This window comes from Haemaphysalis longicornis, unplaced genomic scaffold (assembly GCF_048455015.1).
Source record: "Haemaphysalis longicornis isolate Haplotype H1 unplaced genomic scaffold, Haemaphysalis longicornis Haplotype H1 scaffold_9, whole genome shotgun sequence".
Classification (NCBI taxonomy): domain Eukaryota; kingdom Metazoa; phylum Arthropoda; class Arachnida; order Ixodida; family Ixodidae; genus Haemaphysalis; species Haemaphysalis longicornis.
The window spans coordinates 131,389,022-131,407,999 of record NW_027526460.1 but is presented as its reverse complement, the minus strand read 5'-3'; the positions used below and the strand labels follow the sequence as shown (position 1 = coordinate 131,407,999).

The 18,978-nt window shown below is 47.7% G+C and overlaps 1 protein-coding gene across 1 annotated transcript in view; it reads left to right on the top strand.

The window, feature by feature from the left end:
- Tmem43 (Transmembrane protein 43) overlaps positions 1-15,408 on the top strand; it is a 29,120-nt gene extending 13,712 nt beyond the window's left edge. Inside the window, exons 7-13 of the mRNA XM_077684566.1 lie at positions 1,982-2,048; positions 2,673-2,743; positions 3,396-3,511; positions 9,305-9,364; positions 9,450-9,551; positions 12,827-12,944; positions 13,229-15,408. Coding sequence (XP_077540692.1) covers positions 1,982-2,048; positions 2,673-2,743; positions 3,396-3,511; positions 9,305-9,364; positions 9,450-9,551; positions 12,827-12,944; positions 13,229-13,422 — 728 coding nt within the window. The 3' untranslated portion in view covers positions 13,423-15,408. The remainder of the gene's footprint in view (positions 1-1,981; positions 2,049-2,672; positions 2,744-3,395; positions 3,512-9,304; positions 9,365-9,449; positions 9,552-12,826; positions 12,945-13,228) is intronic.
- The last annotated feature ends 3,570 nt before the right edge of the window (positions 15,409-18,978 follow it).

The window sequence follows — 18,978 nt, the reverse complement described above, 5'->3', positions numbered from 1 at the left end:
AAATAAATTCACGTAAACGTGCTCAGAATAGTCGAAACATGGCCTATGGACTCCGGACTGCAATTTCCGCTAGTAATCCCGCAATGCTTACAAATCACTTCAGTGTCTCTTTAATTGCGCAACTGACCCGAAGTTATAGAATGGCGCGTGGGCTGTGACAAAAAATATTTATCCGGCACCTTTTGGTTGTGGTGTTGGCAGCTATAAATGAGCTGTATTACCGGGTTAATATGCTAGAACACGAGAACCAGGGCCGCAGTCAACCACGTGGCGTCGCGTGGACGTCGCTGAGGGTCCTATCGACTCGCCAGAAGGTGCCAATGACGATCTCGGAGGCAGGCGAAGCCGATGAAGTGCGCTTCACTCCGCAGTCGGTCAAATATGCACTATGTACAAGGGGGTGGCTGTCCCAAGCTTGGACGGAGGATGGAGTCCCCACGAGCTCGCTAAGCCATCGTAGGCTGCCGGCTTGGTTTGCTTCCTGAGGGGAGACTCGCCTTGCCTCGTGGTTGGGGAATGGAACATCCCTTGTGCGACCGGGCCTACTAGCTCTAAGCAAGTTATGGGGACCGACGGGGTCCCCACAGGATGCACAGTAAATAATGAAATTTTATTGGAAGTGTGTATGGCCCTAACTGAAGTGCATGCAGTGCAAAGTCCTTCTTCTAACGAAATGCCTCTTATAACGAGGCCTTCTGCCCGTCCTGATGATTTTCTGTATATGTAACAAGGGTTTACTGTATGTTGGCCGCTTTGGGCTATCCTGGTATTTGTGTGGCTTGACTGAATACCAGATGCCTTACTCAGCCGTATTGTTCAGTGTATACGTCACCATTTTTATTTTTATTTTTTTTCCAAAATTTTCTTTTGTGCGTCTGATACCATGCTACATTGTGTACATCAGTCTTTTTTAAAACGTTTTTTATGTACAGCCACTAGTACTAGATGAAAGTCTGCACAACATTCACAGCAATTAAAGGGGCCATAGAGACAATTAAAATAACTGTTTATGAGGGCACGCTGCAAGGTTCTAAGCTGACTGCCCTCTCTTTACCAGTGCAAAGTGCTGTCACTAAGAAGAGCCTCGGGCAAAGCAGGTGCTACTTGCATGAACTTTTTTTTTATGTTTTGATCGGTGCAGGAAGCACTTGGTCATTAGCACAGACCGCCTCACACAAGCATCATGCAGCTTTTGTGACTTGCAGATAACACACTTGCACTGGAAAACCCCCTTTCTTTTTGTGTTTTGTTGTTGTTGTTGTGCGTGTGTTGGAATTGCTTTTGCGTGGAACACAACTGAAGAACTGGCTTCATTCTGTGCAAAAGCCGTCTTTTTTGTTTTTTTTATGCGGGGATAGCTGTTGGCTTCGCAATTTTTGATGCTTTGCTTGTGCCAACATGCGACTATGGTTGCCCAGATAAGCAAATTCTGGTGCACCTGTAATTTTCGGAAGCTGATTGATTTGATTGTAGAGTTTAACGCGCCGACGCAACGCAGGCGATGAGGCGCGCCGTAGTGGAGGGCTCCGGATTAATTTTGACCACCTGGGGATCTTTAACGTGCGCCTAAATCTCGTACACACGGGCGTTTTTGCTTTTCGCCTCCATCAGAAAAGCGGCCGCCGCGGCCGGGAATCGAACCCGTGACTTCGTGCTCAGCAGCGCAACGCCTTAGCCACTGAGCCACCGCGGCGGGTGGCTTTTCGGAAGCATTTCTCCAAAAACAGGCATGCGTTAGGATCAGTTACTTATGGCAGGTGTATCCAAATCAAAGGTGCAACTTCTACAAGCACGTTTTCAGGTTGTGGGACTTGTACTGTAGTCTAAAAAATACAGTACGGAGATTGCACTGTGAATCTCACTGTTGTGCTTTTCGCACTTCTAGCGGTCTTATTTTGCCGTTCTTTTTTTCTTTTTTTCATTCTATTGTTACTCATTCTCGCCATCAATTGTGGCTGCTCCAACATTTTACCCTTTGCAGAGCTTGACTGGAGGTCTGAGCTTGTGGACAGCACACCGTTCACAAAGATATCGTGTGTGAATCCCAAGTAAGGGTCTCTCGCCTCTTGGATGAGTATTTTTTACAAGTGAATTCGAAATTTAAATTTGAGTGCGTTCTTGTTGCAGTCGCTTTACGAGTGACTTAATGCCTAGCCCGTTGCCCTGCAGTGATGACTGTAACTTGACTGTTCACAATTAGCAGCAGTTTCTTTTTTGCAGCAGGCAAAATGAAAGCTAATAATTTGACGCTCAATATTCAGCATTTATTCTAGAGCTGTCTGTTCAAATTCATGGGCTGATGATCTTGGTGCAGCCCAGCAACTTGGTTTTCTTATTGCTGCAATTATCAAAGTTGCAGAAGCTCAGGAGCGCGGAGGTGGATAGAAGTGGGAAAGATCCCCGTATTCATACCACACTTATCTGAGATGAGCTTTTTTCTTCTCCTCCTCCTCCTCCTCCTCCTCTGAATGGAAAGATGCACACTGACTGTGCAGAGATCTAAGTTGCTTTTGTGTATTATGCAATGCTTTGTGCATTTAAAGTCTTGTCTGCATCATAGAAAGGCCTTGAGCCTTATTCGCACGCACTTTGTCTAGCGCTTGGTGCAATAGTGATGTGTGTTGAACGGTGGAGCTGCGTTTTAAGTTCCCCTTTTCCCATTGGGCCCTTAGGGAGTTTCCTGTGGAGAGCAAGGAGTTTGTGCTGACTGACGTCCACGTGGGGCAACTCCAACTGTCCGACAGTGAGTGGCGATTCTCGCTACGCTACCTCCTGCATGCTTTTGTTAACCACTGTAGTTCCCGGGGCTGATAGTGTGACCTTCAGAAACCACCGGATGCCCCGTGTGTCACTTGGATTCCATGTATGTGGGGAGTTATTTCACTGGCATCTTTTAGATGCGACTGCATCTCATTCACTCGCCTTGTCCATGCAGCGTCGTCGGCGTTGTTGTCGTCCGCCCCTCCCCCATACTCCTCGCCGTGCGAGCTGCGCTTGCCGCCGCTCACCCCCTCTCCTCTCCGATGCCCCTCTCTCGCGAGGGGCATCGGATTGGATTTGAATGGATTGGATTGGATTGGATTAAAGTGGATTGTGTTGGATTGTGTTGCGTCATAGCCGCGGCAGACACACTGGCGCCGGCGCATGGGCAGTACTCTCTCTCTCCGCGGTCTCCTCTCCTTCGGGCGCGCTGCGCGTATAACCGGTGTGCCGCTCTCCGGCGGCCTTTCGGTCGACGGTTGCTCTCCGCTGGCGCTTGAACCCCCCTCAGCGTCGCATCACACCAGGGTTCCCGCGAGGGGAGGTGGGCGTAATTTTTTTTCGCTCTTCTTCGAAGCGGTGTAGTTTTTACTCTCCTTCAAAGCGTGTGTTCGTCTCCCTCTCCCTCTGCACAGGTCTGGTCTCGATGGTGAGCAACTTCCGCCCCTTGGATGAAGTCGTTGGTGTTGGAGATGCGAGGGAAAAATACATCTACATGACCAGCTCGGGGGGAACATTGGAGAGCCCACAGGTGAGACCACGGAGCAAGATATAAAGAGGAGCGCTGACTGTGGCCCAGAAAAATTCTTTTGCTCGGGCCGATAATGTCCACGCGCCGCCGGCTGCCCAGCTTTCCCTTTGCTCTCTTCCTCCTTCGTTTGCCCTCTCGTCGCTGTGCCTCTGTACATTGCTCTTCCCTTCTTTGCTCTCCCCAGAGGCGTCGTTTCTTTCACAACGACATCTGTCGTATGCCAGTCCTACTATGCAGGAGGAATGCCTGCACGCGCAGAATTTAAACACCCGTGCGCAGCCGGAATAGACGGCGCAGATAATCACACGCCACCGCATACATGGCGATCGCTTATTCCCTATTGGGAGGCGTTTATTCTGACATTATGAAGACCCGCTAAAAATATTGTACTAACCCAGCAGATGTAAGACGCAACTGAACGACGACGACTTTAGAATCACCAAAGAATGAGCAAGAGTAATATGAAACGCCACAACATGCAGTCTATCGTGATTCTGCTTACGACAAATCGATGCAGCGCAAAAATTACCCTGTGTTGTTGGCCCGTTATCCGGCCGCCTTCTTAATTATTTATGCCGCTTCTGCGCACAAACAATGCTTACAAGGTTCGCCCGGAGTCTCCATCGGCAAACGGCAATGAGACACACATTTCTGTGCCAATGACTGAATTGGACGGCTGCCCTGTTGTAATAAGTGTACAAAAACAGTCATCTTGATAAGGCACCCAAGAATATCAAACGCAACCTTCATTGTAACTCATACCGCAACTTACCGCCCGATGTTCACTGTCGCTCTACGGTCGTGTTATCTCGTCGATAACGTTGTGGACTCCAAAAAAAATGCTGCGATTTGTATGGCTGCAATTTTGGGCCTACGGGGGTTCCCGGCGTTTTTTTTTTCTTTAAGCGGCTGACCAGCAAAACAACCGGCTCGTCAAACCTTTTCTTTTGGCGAGTCATCACCACAGAGATATAGGGTCCGGACGAATTCAAATATCGCGAAATGAAGGCTTGTGAAAAGACCGCACTGTCAGGGCCTCGATCTTGAGCAGATTGCTACGTCGCGGGCAGTCGCAGGTGATGTTATCGCGTTTCTGTTATTTTCTGATGAGCGTGTGAGTGCCAGTCCGTGTTCTAGGCACACTCTGTTTTGGACGTAAGTTGGAGAACGGCGAGAAAGCTGAGGCAACTTTTATAATCGCTAGTGATCAGAACCAGTTGCTCCTTTCGCCTTTTGTAAAACCTGTTAAAACACAGCCGAATTGTTCACAAATTTACAAAACGGAGTCACATTTTCGGCAAGCACTGCGCAAAAGAGGTAGTGTTTGTATAGCAGCCATATGTCTATATGTGCGCTCTACATTTTGTTTTCCCGCCATGCAAACCAATTTTTAACGCATCTTTGCTGTGCCGTACGACCACTCAATTCCTTCGGGTTCGGGTTACCCAGAAGGTGCTGTCGAACAAGTTACTCAAGCCGTGAGAAGGAGAAGCGCATTGAACGCGAAGCGGCGCCAACGCAGGCCCAAAGCACTCCGTGCCCAAAACTACCGTCGCGAAGCAGACGACAAAAGCCGACGAAATGCGTTCCGCCAACGCACCCGCCAGCGCACGGGGAACGCCGGCCGCTTAGCCACCGGACCATTCGCTGCGCCATCTACATTGCGCTCCGCGAGTGATGGACAATGGACATTAAGAGCCCGCAGGAGAGAGCGAAGTCGGCGCTCCTGTTTATCTTGCTCTGTGGGTGAGACTTAAAACTGACTACTGGTTGGCAGAAAAAAGTTCCAACGCTTAATACACACAGGCATGAGAAATGCTCCAGTTTTGTGATGGTGGTTTTCAGAAGTAAATTAAAGGCATTGAATGCATGTGTGAGGTGAAATGGCCACACTTCATTAACCTTTTTGTTGTTTAGAGAAGGTATTTATAGGTTGATGTAGCTTATTTAGATGGGAGATGTTATTATCAAGCTACTCTTTTCTATCATCTCTCAAATTTTAATTCTGAAAGCGTGGTTTTATTTTTGCCCTTAGTGCAAGTTGGTGTTGATTTTTGAAAAAGGGGGTTGCTGCACCGCTGTAAAATCTGGCAGGAAAAAGTACACTACATGGGAGAAATGAGTATCTTTTGCATTGCGTTTTGCGGTCAGGTTTGTGTGCATGACACCGGGAAGAAGCTTTGGTGTGACATTGCAGGGTGTCTAGCGACCGGGAAAACCGGGAAAAGTCAGGGAAGTTTTAGCCACCGGGAAAAGTCAGGAAATTGTCAGGGAATTTTTGAATCAAGTAGTACCAGTTAGGGAAAGCCACTTTGGGGCCTGTCCACACAGTTGTAGAATAGGGGAAACCAGTCGAACGCAACGCGGACGCAAACCGAACGTAACACGTTCGCGCGCGACGAAAGCGTGAACCGCATGAAACGTTTTCTGGTTTTTCTGCAAGGGAAAACGCGGCGCGTACGCTCGAGGCGCGCTGACGCCGCCGCGGAAACCTCCCGCACGGTGCGTGCCGAGCGGCAGGCGGTGGCAACATGGCGGCAGCACCGTCCGCGGAGTAGTGCGGTAGCTCCAACGGCCGCTTCTGACCACTTTAAAATGCTACTCAAGGCACAAACGCACTCGCTTGTGCAGGAAAGGAGCCACCGCAGGCACGAAATCGTCGACGCGGCCGTGAAAATACCGCGCACGAATCACGTGCAGAAACTCGCCGTGCGGTCCACGGACCTGGCTTAGGTTGCTGGGTGCATTTGCGGCAGCGGGACGTCTAGGTGGTGCCCAAATCGCACGCAAAACGGGGCTGTTTCTCCAGCGAATTTTAAAAGGCAGCGTTTTTGGGGGGCTAATTTTGAAAGAACTTCCTTATGACATCAGGAGCCAGAATTACATAATCAAAAAGAAACATGGTTTAGCGCGAACCCAGTGAACCGCATGGGGTGTTTTCTGCTCGCGAAAACGCGCCGCGCACATCACAGGCGCGCTGACGCTGCCGCGGAACTACCCGCACGCTGCGCGTGGTGCTGCCGGCGGCGGCAACATGGCGGTGGCTTCGACCGCGAAGTGGTGACGGGAGCTCGAGCGACCGCTTCTAAGCGCTCTCTAAAATGCCGCACAAGGCACGCATGAAGTTGCTCGTGAGGTAAAGGAGCTTATAATGGGGGCGAAAACGGTACAATAAAACGTCATTCGCGCCGCTACTGAAAGGGCCCATGCAATACCTGCCGGGGAGGTAAGCCTTAACAAACATGTCTGGCGGAGCCAGCAAGCTGCCTCGAGAGCTTCGAAACTGCCGCCATGAGGCGCGCGGCTCCCCATTGGTGCAAGTCGTCAGGCTCCTCCCACTGCCGCGCGCGACGCGCGTCATTTTCTGAGCGAGGCAGAAGTTGCCGCGTGCGAGAATCGTTGACGCGGGCGTCAAAAAATCGCACGCGCAACGCGCACGCGCAACGCACCATGCGGTTCACGTTGCATGTTAAGCCAGGACAATCAAGAAAAAAAGCAAAAGGTGCTTGCTGAAGCGCAACTTGAAGTTTCTATCCCGCAAGATGAAATAAACTCTGAAGCCGTAACTGAAGGCAAGCAAACCTCAATGAGCAAACTGAAATTAATCAAAGTGCATTTTGAGAATTAGGGCACTTGCAACAAATGTGTTTTTCCGTATGATAGAATGTCTTTTCTCTACGCTTTTTATATGCTTCACGGACCGTTTCCACAAAATGGCGCGTGTTGTATTGGTCAGGGAATTTCAACTAAAATGGTCATGGAAAACCTGGAAAAGTCAGGGAAATTGAATTACGAAATTTGCTAGACACCCTGGACATATTTTCAAATGTGGAACCATTCACACCCTCGCACTGAGTCTAAATTAAGATGTTGAATCTATGAAGGCTTGCAATAAGAGTTCTTCGTCAGAACAGACATGCTAACAGGCGTTGGGTTAGGTTGGCAATAAAAAAAAGAAATCGCATTGCGGCTGTCACAGTTGCCTGCTGCGTCTTTTCTCACCAGTAATGTACCGCGTAAGCCATCGTACTTTTTGATGGATCTCCCAGAAACTTTCGAATAAAATTCATGAACATAGGTAGAAGAGTGCTGACACAGCAGCAAAGTGAGAGGTAAGCCTGCCGGGAGTGGGAGCCTTGAACAAGGTTCTCGGAAGCTTACAGGGAAAGTTGAAGCTGCTTGTTTGTGTACTTTCCAGCTTGCGGGCGCTTGCTTGCCTATGAGTGCATCCATATTTTAACTCTATTGGCGCTAGCATAGATTTGATTTAACACGCCAAAGCTGCACTTGGGCTGTGAACATGTGCTGTAGTGGAGGGCTCCCTGGATTAATTTAGACCACCTGGGGATCTCTAATGTGCACCGAGATTTCAGCACAGGGGTGTTCTTGCTTTTCGCCTCCATCTAAAATGCAGCCACCTTTCCTGGGTTGAACCATCGTCCCTGGGCTCAGCAGCACGGTACCTTAACCACTGGTCCACTGTGGTCACGTCAGAAATCATGTCAAAAGCCATGCAAAAAAAATATGCACGTCAAAAGCCATTGCTCCTCTGTTTATTTCTTTTTCAAAGGCTTCGAGTCGGCCAGTTGCAGGTGATCTGTTGTGCTCAACAGAATCTGGCCCCGGTCTATGCCTGTTATTGAGCTAAAATCGGAAATATTTTGGATTCACTTTTTTTAATCTCTTTCTGAAAAACGAAGGAAGACAGGAATGTGTTTTAAAAGGCAAAGAGCCTTTTTAACGGGTTGACCATGTGTCTTGACGACTTTTGCACGAGGCTAGTTGTTTCTTAATCTGCTTGTTTGCATAGCTGGCATCATTATGTCACGATGTGTCTGTAGCCCTTAACAATGGCACATGGATGCATAGGAGCAAGGGAAAGTGTTAGAAGCTTGTAATCCAGGAGTTCGGTGCGAAACGTTGGGCACCTGTGCACCAAAAAGTTTTATGCGTGTCGGGGGCAGTGGTGCGAGCGTGATCCTTCGGAGCGAGGGTTTTAGGGGCGAAGCCCCTTAGAGGCTGGGGCTGTTGGCGTCTCCTGCCATCGTTGTCATCATTGTAATCGTCGTCTCGTGTAGTCACGGTACTAAAACACGGGGACACTCATTTACACCTCGTGCCAGAACGTAACGCATCTTTAAAAAACACCGGGACACTTGTTTTACACCTTGCCCTGGAGTGCTTTGAAGCACGTACTAAAAAAAACACTGGGACACTCGTTTTCCAGCGCCTCGCGCTGGAGAGCTTCGTGCTTCAAAGACAAGAGACTTTTACAGCAAAACTGTATACCTCTACCCCGCGACGGTTCCATCTCCATTGGCAAAAACGCCAAAGCACCAAGAATAAATACACTTAAGCACTGCATGCGTCGCCCCTCCCCAGGTTTCCCTTTAGTAACCCGCCGCGGTGGCTCAGTGGCTAAGGCGTTGCGCTGCTGACCACGAGGTCGCGGGTTCGTTTCCCGGCCGCGGCGGCTGCTTTTCTGATGGAGGCGAAAAACAAAAACGCCCGTGTGTACGAGATTTCGGCGCACGATAAAGATCCCCAGGTGGTCAAAATTAATCCGGAGCCCTCCACTACGGCGCGCCTCATCGCCTGCGTTGCGTCGGCGCGTTAAACCCTACAATCAATCAATCAATTTCCCTTTAGTAGAGATGGCCCGGGATTTTTTCCTCTTTTTTTTTGCATTTTTGTTGCATTTCTTGAAGAAAGGTTGCCCGCTTGAATCGGAGGGTGCAGCCGCCCCGTGCAGACGGTTCACCCTCTGGTTGTCCGCTCTCTCTTTCCGTCCAGGTGGGTGACGTGCGCATCTCCTTCCACGTGGCCGGTGTTCTGGGGCCCCACGGTGATCAGGTATGAGGGGGGCTGTGCACCTTCCAGAGCGGGTCGTCTTTGCTGCAGGTGTCTGTCGGTACTAATGAGGCCCTTGTCGCCGCAGGTGTCCATAGTGTCCGAGTGTGATGGCCGACGACTGCGCCCCTTCATCTCGACCGCCGGGGTGCTTGTCGAGCTCCTCGAGTTGGGCGATGTGACGGCACGAGTGAGTTTTCTCCCCGCATAGACTGTCATGCAGGTGTCGCGTAAATGCCTTCGGTTCAGGCTACTCCGTATTGATTTTCATGTCCCCAAGTATGTGGTCTAATTAATAAGCATTTATGCAATTTGAAATTGTTTTAAAGGAGCCATGAAGGCAAAATACAAGTTGGGTTTATTAGAAAGACTGCTTAGTCCCGATAGCAATGATACCAATATCATCGCAATCTTCGAACAAATAACGGAGATATTAAAGAAAACGTGTGAAGCAGTCGCGACCCCCTATCCAATTTCCCGCAACTTTTCTATGACATCACGGAACCTTGTTTGGGCGATTGGCGGCTGCTTAACTGACCTGTCGCGACGACACATGACTGGACGTCTGTAATAGGGCCTCTAGTTCTATTTGACCACATCCCTTGAATGCTAACGTGCAGTTAACGCACTGAAAAGTGTTTTATTCTTGGCCCGTATGACGTCATTCTTGCTCATAACACGTCACTGTGGCGCAAAATTTGAAAGTTTTTAAATACTTGCTTTTTTTCTCGTTAAAAAACATTTTTTGTGCCTCTAATGGAACTGAGTGAGATACTGAATCCTAGTTCTTTCAAATTAAACGAAGTTGTATTTTCTCTTCATGGCTCCTTTAAGTGGTCATCTTTTATTTTTACTGAAACTGCAGGATGCAGAAACTGTCTTGAGGGAGAGTTAGTTTCAACGTTGGGCAGCACAAGCGCGAGGCCAGAGCGTAATGACAGTGCCGAGAATAGCGCATACATTGTTTTGCCCTCATCGCATGAAGAAATGAAAGGCAATAGCTGCACCATATTCCCGCAGTGTGGCTGAAATGACTGCAGGGTGCCTGTGTAATTGTTACTCTGACCGATATGCACAAAATCCTCAGTTGTGATTTTTTCCAAAATGTGACTTGTAGGGTTCTGAATTGCTTAGCCTGATGAAACTGCCGATGACACTTTGTGGAAGTGTTTTTGTATTCCAGCGGGTAAACTAGCTGGAATTTGTTAGTTTGTTTTGAACAATTTGTATTGCAACTTGTTTTGCACTTATTTTTTCAGAGCCAAGTGGCAATCGCAGTGGCTACGGGAGGAGTGGGAGCATATCATTCACTTAGAGCTGTAACTTTAAAGGGAAGCTGAAGCGCTTTCCAAAAAAATTGAGGTAGAGGCACGTTTATGTAGTTTCTTGCACACTGACTCCGAATATCACATTGAATTTTATCGAACATGAGTCCAACCAGCATTTATTTTGCAAAACGCGCGGTCCCGTTTGAAAGATGCGCGCTTTTCGTGTTTTGACGCCCCTGATTGGTTGCGCCCATCATGACGTCAAAGGAGGACACCCTTCGGCCGCGCGGGTTGTCGGAAGCATTGGGAACGATCGCACGGCAGCGGCGCTTGCCTTTTCGGCAATTTAGCTTGCAGTTTATTGTTCGCACATGACTGCAAGTTTATTTTATAACTTCCCGTGCTGTTGGTTCAAGTATCTTGGAGCTTAAATTTGCTTTATACGACCGAGAACCCCAAAGCAGTGACTGTGGCGTCGGCTAAAGGGTTCTGTAAAAATATTTATGAATTAGGCAACCAGCATAGTTAATATTAGGTACTGCCTAAACTGTTTTGTTACTATATACGAAACCATTTATGCCGAAGATTAAGCGGCGTTTTATAAACAATCTACCAGCAAAAAGCACGTATGTGCACTGCGCGAAAAAATAGCGTTCATGCACTGTAAACGTATATGCGAGACATATGTTGCTGGTACACGCATAAACCAACAAGCGGACTCTGCTTCCGAATTTCCTTTGTTCGTTGTCGCCCACCCCAGCCCCGTTACTCATCCCCATACACAGACCCACATGCGCGCGCGTGCCATTTGGGCAGCGCCGATGAGTGGCGTCTTACTGCTTGAGTTGCATTTATTCTGAAAACATTGTAGCATACTGGTGCCTCCGCAGCATTATAGGCTTGGGTTTTTGTACATTGTTCTAAGCTCATAGGGAAAGAAAACCAACGCGTTTAACAAAGCAGGTATTTCCTGAACAAATGTGACTTTGATTCTGGAACTGAACGAAACAGAAACATCCCGGGCCAAAGTACAGCAGTATTCACCATCCTTCCTAAATCTAGCATCTAATTTGAACATTCACGTCTATCGCATAAAAAAAGAGAAAAAAAAATACGAAAAACGCACTGGAGCGTTTTACAAAGTATCTAACGTAGTGTAGTATATTCTCTGTCATCAAGCACAGCCATCTCGGTTGTCGCTTCCGTGGGTTATCAAACATCCTGGCGTGGCATTATCCTGCTTAGGAATACGGCATGGTAACGTATGCCTCGTTTGGCGTTCGTGCATACTTTGTGAACATGAAAGTTGTACAAATAAGTGCTATCAACCATAACAACAACAAATATCATTCACAAGGAAACACGGCGAAAAGAGCATGGCAGAGGCGGCCGATCCGGCCGGAAGTCCAGGTATGACGTTTTTCAGCCGGTTTTCGCCCGCGCTGTTGGGTCTTCCGGCATCGCGCGGCGAGATGGGGGCGGGGCATCGGGCCACTTTTGCTTGCGCATTGCGCCGCTTCTATTGCATGTATTGCGAAAATATTTCGTACACGGCAACTATTCAATGTGTACTTGCTGCTAGTCAACTTTTCTTTTAATTCTAAAACCGCTTCACGTTCCCTTTAAGCTGTAATGCAATAAACATCGACGTAGTTATAGAACTGTCTTGGTAATCATGTGGGGCGAAATGTGAAGATGCTTGTATTAGGACACAAGTCGCTGAAATTTTATAGAACCATGCTCCACTTATCGAAAGTCATGTGTTTTGGTGTTTGTGTTTGATACTCGCCAGTTGTTTTTATAACTTCCTGCGAACTGTATCAACCGGAAATGCGTGAAATTTGGTGCAGTACGAGATCCGTCTTAGAGACAAAAGGTTTGAAGTTTTGTTTCAAGGTTTGCTTACTGTTGTCTCAGTCAGTGCAGTGCATCTTGGAATGGAGTTAATGCAGAAACGGGCCCCGGAATATGAGAATGGGAGTCACTCCTGTTGTAAAAATGATACACTGCCATAACCTTCATGAGGCCTGTACAACAATTAGTGCCTGACATCTAACAATGTCACCACAGACCACGCAAAGTGTTTCTCGTACAGCTCTAGAAGGCGAACTAGTGATGTCTTTAGGTGAGCTGTGTGGGAGTGCGTTCGGGGGTTGAGCTGTGTGGGCCTCCTCTTTCAACCCCCCCGGCCCCACAGGTGATGTTCAAGCAGGCGTATGCGGACAACGGCCTGTCGACGTTCCTGTTCCGCAGCATTGCCTGGTTCGTCTCCTTCATGGGCTTCTCGCTGCTGTCGCCCGTGCTCCACGTGCCCTGTGAGTAGTAGAATGACCTGCTGTTTCACAATGGGCAGGCCACAAGATTGGCTGAAGCAGCAGACGTCCTTCCCAGATAAAGATGAGCAACGTTCATGACAGACTAGCATTTGCTTGCGCGGCATGTACCGAGGTTTAGTCGACCTGTTGCTTTCCTTCTCTTCTCACGCGAGATTAATGCCGGCAGAAATGCAAGTTTGCGATACCGTACGCCCTAGTGTAGGGAAAAGGCCTGGTGACAGAAGACCAGTGTTTCAGCTTGTGCCCCCTCCTGTTCGACGCAGCCGACGCCCTGCCCTGGCTGCGGTTGCTGATTCCTGCGGAGAGCTCGCCCATGGAGTTCAGCGTGTACGCCTGGCTGCTGTTCGTGCTGTGTGGCTGGGCTATTTCCCGGCCCCTGCACGCCGCCTCTGCCCTGCTGGCCTGCGTCGTACCCTTCGTCACCGCTCGGAGGTTGCACCACCACCACAGCGCCTAGCTGCCTCGGTCCCGCTCTCTTTTCCCGCAAATTTGCCGCAACGCTGGTCTAGGGTCGGCATTCGGCACCAACTGAAGGAGATACCAGGCGCTGGTACAGGAGGAACGCATTTATGAATTGTGAAATTGTCTTGTGATATTGAGGGGGGTGCATACGGAATGATTTGTTGCCCTGCTGACGTGTGCCGTGGAACAACTTTCACTCGATGCATGTCATCTGAGCTGATAAAACATGGCCAAACTTGTGATGGACTGTATTTGGACCACAAATGTTAGGCCTAGCCAGCAGTGGCCACTTTGCTCGATGCTGTGATGAGGAGCGCGAAATCTGTGCAGGAATTTATAGTGGACTGCTGCTATTCGTAGCCGACGTCACCATTTGGGCCTCGTCTTCGCTTTGCGAGTCCCTTGCGCAGCCTGTCAAGAATCTCATTTGAACGGCTTTCGTGATTCTCAGTCGTGGAAGCTGGGAATGAATGCTTTGCTTGCACAAGAGCCACGAGCATTCCCAGTTGTAATTAGGGTGTAATTTTATGCAGCTTGGCTAATGGCGCTAGTTGCAATAACACGCAAGCACTGCTTTGCAAAAGAATGGGTGTCAGAGATGCATCCCTTGTGGTTTCAGTGCTTCACATTTTGCACCCCGTCAAAGCTGTGTCCAATTCATGTGCAAGATCTTTCCCATGTGGAAAGGAACATTGGACACAGCGCTATGCAGTATCAAGAACACAGCTTCTCATGCATTTTATAAATAGATATACTATATATAGATGTATGTATAGTGTTACCTTGGGCTATATCTAGTCAGCACTGTCCTCTGGGCTGCTGAGGATGGGACCAACATATCTTCTTTATTTACAGTTGTCTTTATTTTTTTTGCAACGAGAGCGCAAGTATGTTGGCTTTGTCGGCACCTATTTTTTTTCGGCACAGGGTTACGTAGTCAGGGCGGTTTATTCCGTGCCAAAGTATTTTTGTGATCCCGTAAAAGAGTGGCCGCTGCTTTTGTTGGTAGGTGCTTTGCTTCTAATGGCCGCCAATGTTGCACTTTGTCGTCCCATGTTATGCTGCTGTGGGCCGGTTTTTCGGCCCCTCTGTGTGTGTTTGTTGGTGAGAATTTTATACGAACGTTGTAACCTAGAGCATAGAGCATATTCCATAAATGTGGAGGCTGGGTTCCTTTTTGTTAGTTACTCGTGTTTATGTTAGTCTACAAAATTTAGGCACTGGAGCAAATGTTAGTGGACCTGTCCGAAAATGTTGGGCTCCTTTCTTTTGTCTGTTGAATACCGAGCTGTATTGCTTGTTAGTGTGAAGACTTTGTTGAACAAAGTCTGGCATGACTGTTTTGTTTTGTCTGTGGAGTCTCAAAACTAGCCTGAGTGGGGCAAAGTAAACTTATGGCACTGCATTTTGTTTGTTTGCAATGTATACCTCCTACGTGCATTTTACCTGGTCTTCATAAATACATATAAATATATGCAGAACCCAGTTACACAGAAACATGTTTCTGATGATGATTTAGCAAGCAGTATATAAGAACTCTAAATTCTGCAGTTAGGAATTGCTTTGCGATATAAAGTGCCTTGAAAAGCAAGCTTTACCGCATTTTCATATGCTCTTTTTTTTTCTTTTTTCTTTTTTTGCGAACATAATTATTAACGTGCCCTGTGTGAGCCACATTGGACTGGGTTCGCAGTGTCGAGCTGTCTTCATGTGACGACCAGTTTCAAGAGCAATTCCAATTGATCAAAGCATTTACAATGTGTGATGAACATTTTATTTTTCTTTTGTTATTCTCTGCCACTACCGTACAATTCTTGACACATTCCTTGCATAGCCGGGAGAGCAACCTATTCTTACGTATACTATATATGTTGGGACAGGACTGGGGAAAGCTTTTTATCTGCCTTGTTTTCTGTTTTATTGAGAGTGATTATCGCTGTTGGCACTTGTGTCTGCAATAAATTGCACATTCCAATACAAACCTTGGTGTTCTACGAAAGTGCCAGTGTTTGTACACCGGCCTTTCTGTCCCAGATCAAGTTGTTTGTGGGCTTCCTGTTACAATGCATTTGCGCACGGTTGGCATAGACACCACTCTGCATTTTCAGTGGTTATAAAAATAGTAGCTGTACAAAATTCATGCAAGTTCAGATTTATTTGACGCATTTACGTATTGGAGGGTTTCGGGGCTGTAAACACCAATTGGTGCTATTTTTCTGAGGCTGCTAATTTTATTCTAACCACCCCTCTGCAATGAGCCATTCACGGAAGTGGTGAAAAGAGGCAAAAACTGGAGTGTCAGATAAGCTTTACACAAATTGGTGGTACATGCACATGCAAGCACGTGCACACCTGAATGCACCGCACACTCTCAGAATGAGATGGTGACAAACCAATGTCCTGCTGGACAACGCATCCCTGGCCTCCGTAGATAGGAGATGGAGGAGGATGTCGTTCACCATCCCATTCTTCCTAGGGAGCAGTGTACTGTGATAAAAAAAAATCCTCTCTGCACACTGTCAAAGGGAGCCCAGAGTCACGGCTGTGGTCAGCTTCACTCTGAGCTGTGCATGAGAGGCTACTATGGTTTTGTGCCACCCTCACAGTCCGATCTGAAAACTCCCTGTAAAGGATACTTCACTGCATAATGAGGGAAAGCCAACTTTGTGGTGGGTTGAACGCAAGCTGAGGGAAAAAGTTTGCAGAGCACTTTAGCAAAAACTCGCAGAAGCTTGTGCTTGTAAACAGGATGCTCCGATGGTGCATATGCCATATAAGCAGTTGAATTTAAACTAAAACAAAGTTTAATCAAAAGCATTTTAAGCTGGCAGCAAGTTCATATGCAAGAAAATTAAGACCGATATGTGATGGTCTGAGGCTCTGGTGTGTTGATTTCATCTGTCGCCGGGGTTATTGTACTTAGTGCCAGCTTGCTTAGCATTGGTCAGTTGTCGGTGAAGCAGGCACGAGAATAATTTTTAAGTGGCCACCCATGGGAGGGAAGGCTCGCGAAGTGCCTCCCCCCCCCCCCCCCTTTTTTTTTTTTCTCATGACCTCTATAGCCGGTTTTTGGTGTCAAGGGGAGGTCTGTGGATCAGAACCAGAACCAGAATACACCCTTTGGGAGGGGGGAGTGCCACAGGTGCTTACCTGCAGAATATACTATCTCCCAAAATACCTTGGCTCAACACTTATTCAGCTGGTGTCGTTGGGTGTATGCAGGTCATGAACTGACCCGTTGCTTTGCCTACAGTACCCTCTGGCCTTTCTGTATGCAGAGAATTCTACCTACTCTGTGAAAGATTTCTTGTCCTGCCATGAAGACAAAGTGCAAGTTTTGGTTCATTCAAAGGATTGCCGTTTTAGAACAACACTGACAACACTTTTAACGTAAACGTTGCTTAGATAAGCCTTTAATTAAGTGTACAGCGTCTATGGCTACCTGACGAATGGAAGTGTAAACATCTGCACTCCAGTCTGGCATGGCAGCCCTAACTTAAAGGGGCCATGCAGACAAACACAAGTATGGTTTATTCGAAAGATTGCCTCGTTAGAATCATACTGACACTACTTTTAAGGTAAACTTCACTCAAATAAGCTTATAATTTGGAAAAAAAGGGAATGGCCTTGCGACCCACTAGCCCATTTCCCACAACAGAACCTATGATGTCCTACCAGCCAGCTCTGCGATTGGCTGAGGCTGGCAAAAGCAAACGCAAATTAGGCACAGCTTATAAGCTTGCCAAAGGAGCTATTTGCACCTAAATGTAATGCATATTTATTTTACAGCAGTAAGAATGGTGGGGACGTAAACAGTGAAAGTTGCGGAAATACACGTAGGCATATAAGTAGCGATGCGCACTGCTGTTGGCACTGGGCACGCCATGCTTGTTTCAGCTGCACAGCACTGCAGCTCTTCGGGGTTGCCTCAGACGACACTGGCTGATTGGCGTAAGCGACGTTGTCTTACGTGACCCTGTTTGTTGAGGATACCCCATGTTTCACAAAATGATTACTTTCTACAGTAACAAAAACAAGCCGGGTACAAATAGGGTCAAAAACAAAGCTACGCTGGACAACGGTTCGTGGATGAGTACGGTAGCGCCATCTGGGGGAAAGGCAAGGCTGCAGAACTGAATGATGCAGTGGGAGTTCGTTTGAATACGTGCACTTATGACTTCAATGCTGACGTAATTAAAACACGATTTGGCTGGAGAATCAAAACTTTAACCTAAATTTATTAATTTCTCGGTGAATACAGCATCGATTGCTGCCGGACAAGCGCTGGGGGCACCATAAAACCCGAAGCAAGCTTGTGTTTTGTCTGCATGGCCCCTTTAATGTGCCAAAGGTGCACATGGGCTATGAGGTGTGCCGTATATATGTAGCAGAAGGCTCCAGACTAATCTCCACCACCTGTGGATCTTTAGCTTGCACCAAAATCTCCATACACGTGCCGTTTCACCTTTCGTCGCCATCTGAAAAGCAGCCACTGCGGCCATGATTGAATTCACGTCCTTGGGCTGAGCAGCACAACACCTTATAGGTGGTATTCACTAGCGAGGCACGCATGCAGGCAACCATGTGAGTGCGTCGTCACTGGTTACGTCGGGCTCCACGGGATGGCGGTCTTTGTCCGTGCTAAGCACATGATATGTGTTGGACGCCCCACACTCTACCCCACCGAACGCAAAGTAATGCCTCAACTCCAATGTGAGTGCGATTAATAACATCTGTGTTGACACCACCGTTCAGAATTGGGTTGAAACGGAGCAGACGAAGCACGCCGGTGTTTTCTTTCCTTCAGCGTGCGGCCGCAGTAGCACAAGCCACGCCATGTCCGTGGCCGTTTCCAGTGTTGCCAAGCGAAGAAATTGACAGCTAAACTTTTCAGTGAATACCACCTATAGACACTGCGTCATGGTGGTGGGTACTACTAGACGCCTGCATGCCAGCCTACAGCACCAAATACCCTGCTGACATTATTAGAGCGAAAACTTTGTAGTGGGACTGATGGCGTCCTGTCAAAAAACTAATGCAGTTCACATAGACCAGTTGGCCGAACGAAAAGCTCTGATAAGATCTCTGGACACACCACATAAGAAATCGGGCTTCCACTGTGTCAAAACGGTTGCCTTCAAAATCGAAAAAAAATAAACGGTTCTAGATAAGACATCCACCAATCATGACGAAGGAATAAAATAGTACACATTTATCTCATAACCTACTTATCAGTGTACATTTAGATCATTCGGGGATGCGTTGACTTATTGCGTGAAAAATCATCGCGTGCATTTGTTCTCCGTTTGCAAATTGGGTCTTCGAAAATTTGACGATCGATTGGACACGCTTTCAGTGAAAATTTCAACACCCTTTTAATGGAGTTTTGATGTCGGAGAGCTTTCGTGCTTCTCTCAACTTTCTGTAGGAAGGGGTGGTGAAGTTTTGAGTTGAAAATTAGAGCAGCTTATTAGTTTCGGCACAATGAAGGCGATAGCGTACCTAATATGCCTACCTTTCTTTTTTGCATGTATTTGTGTCAAAGCTCGTT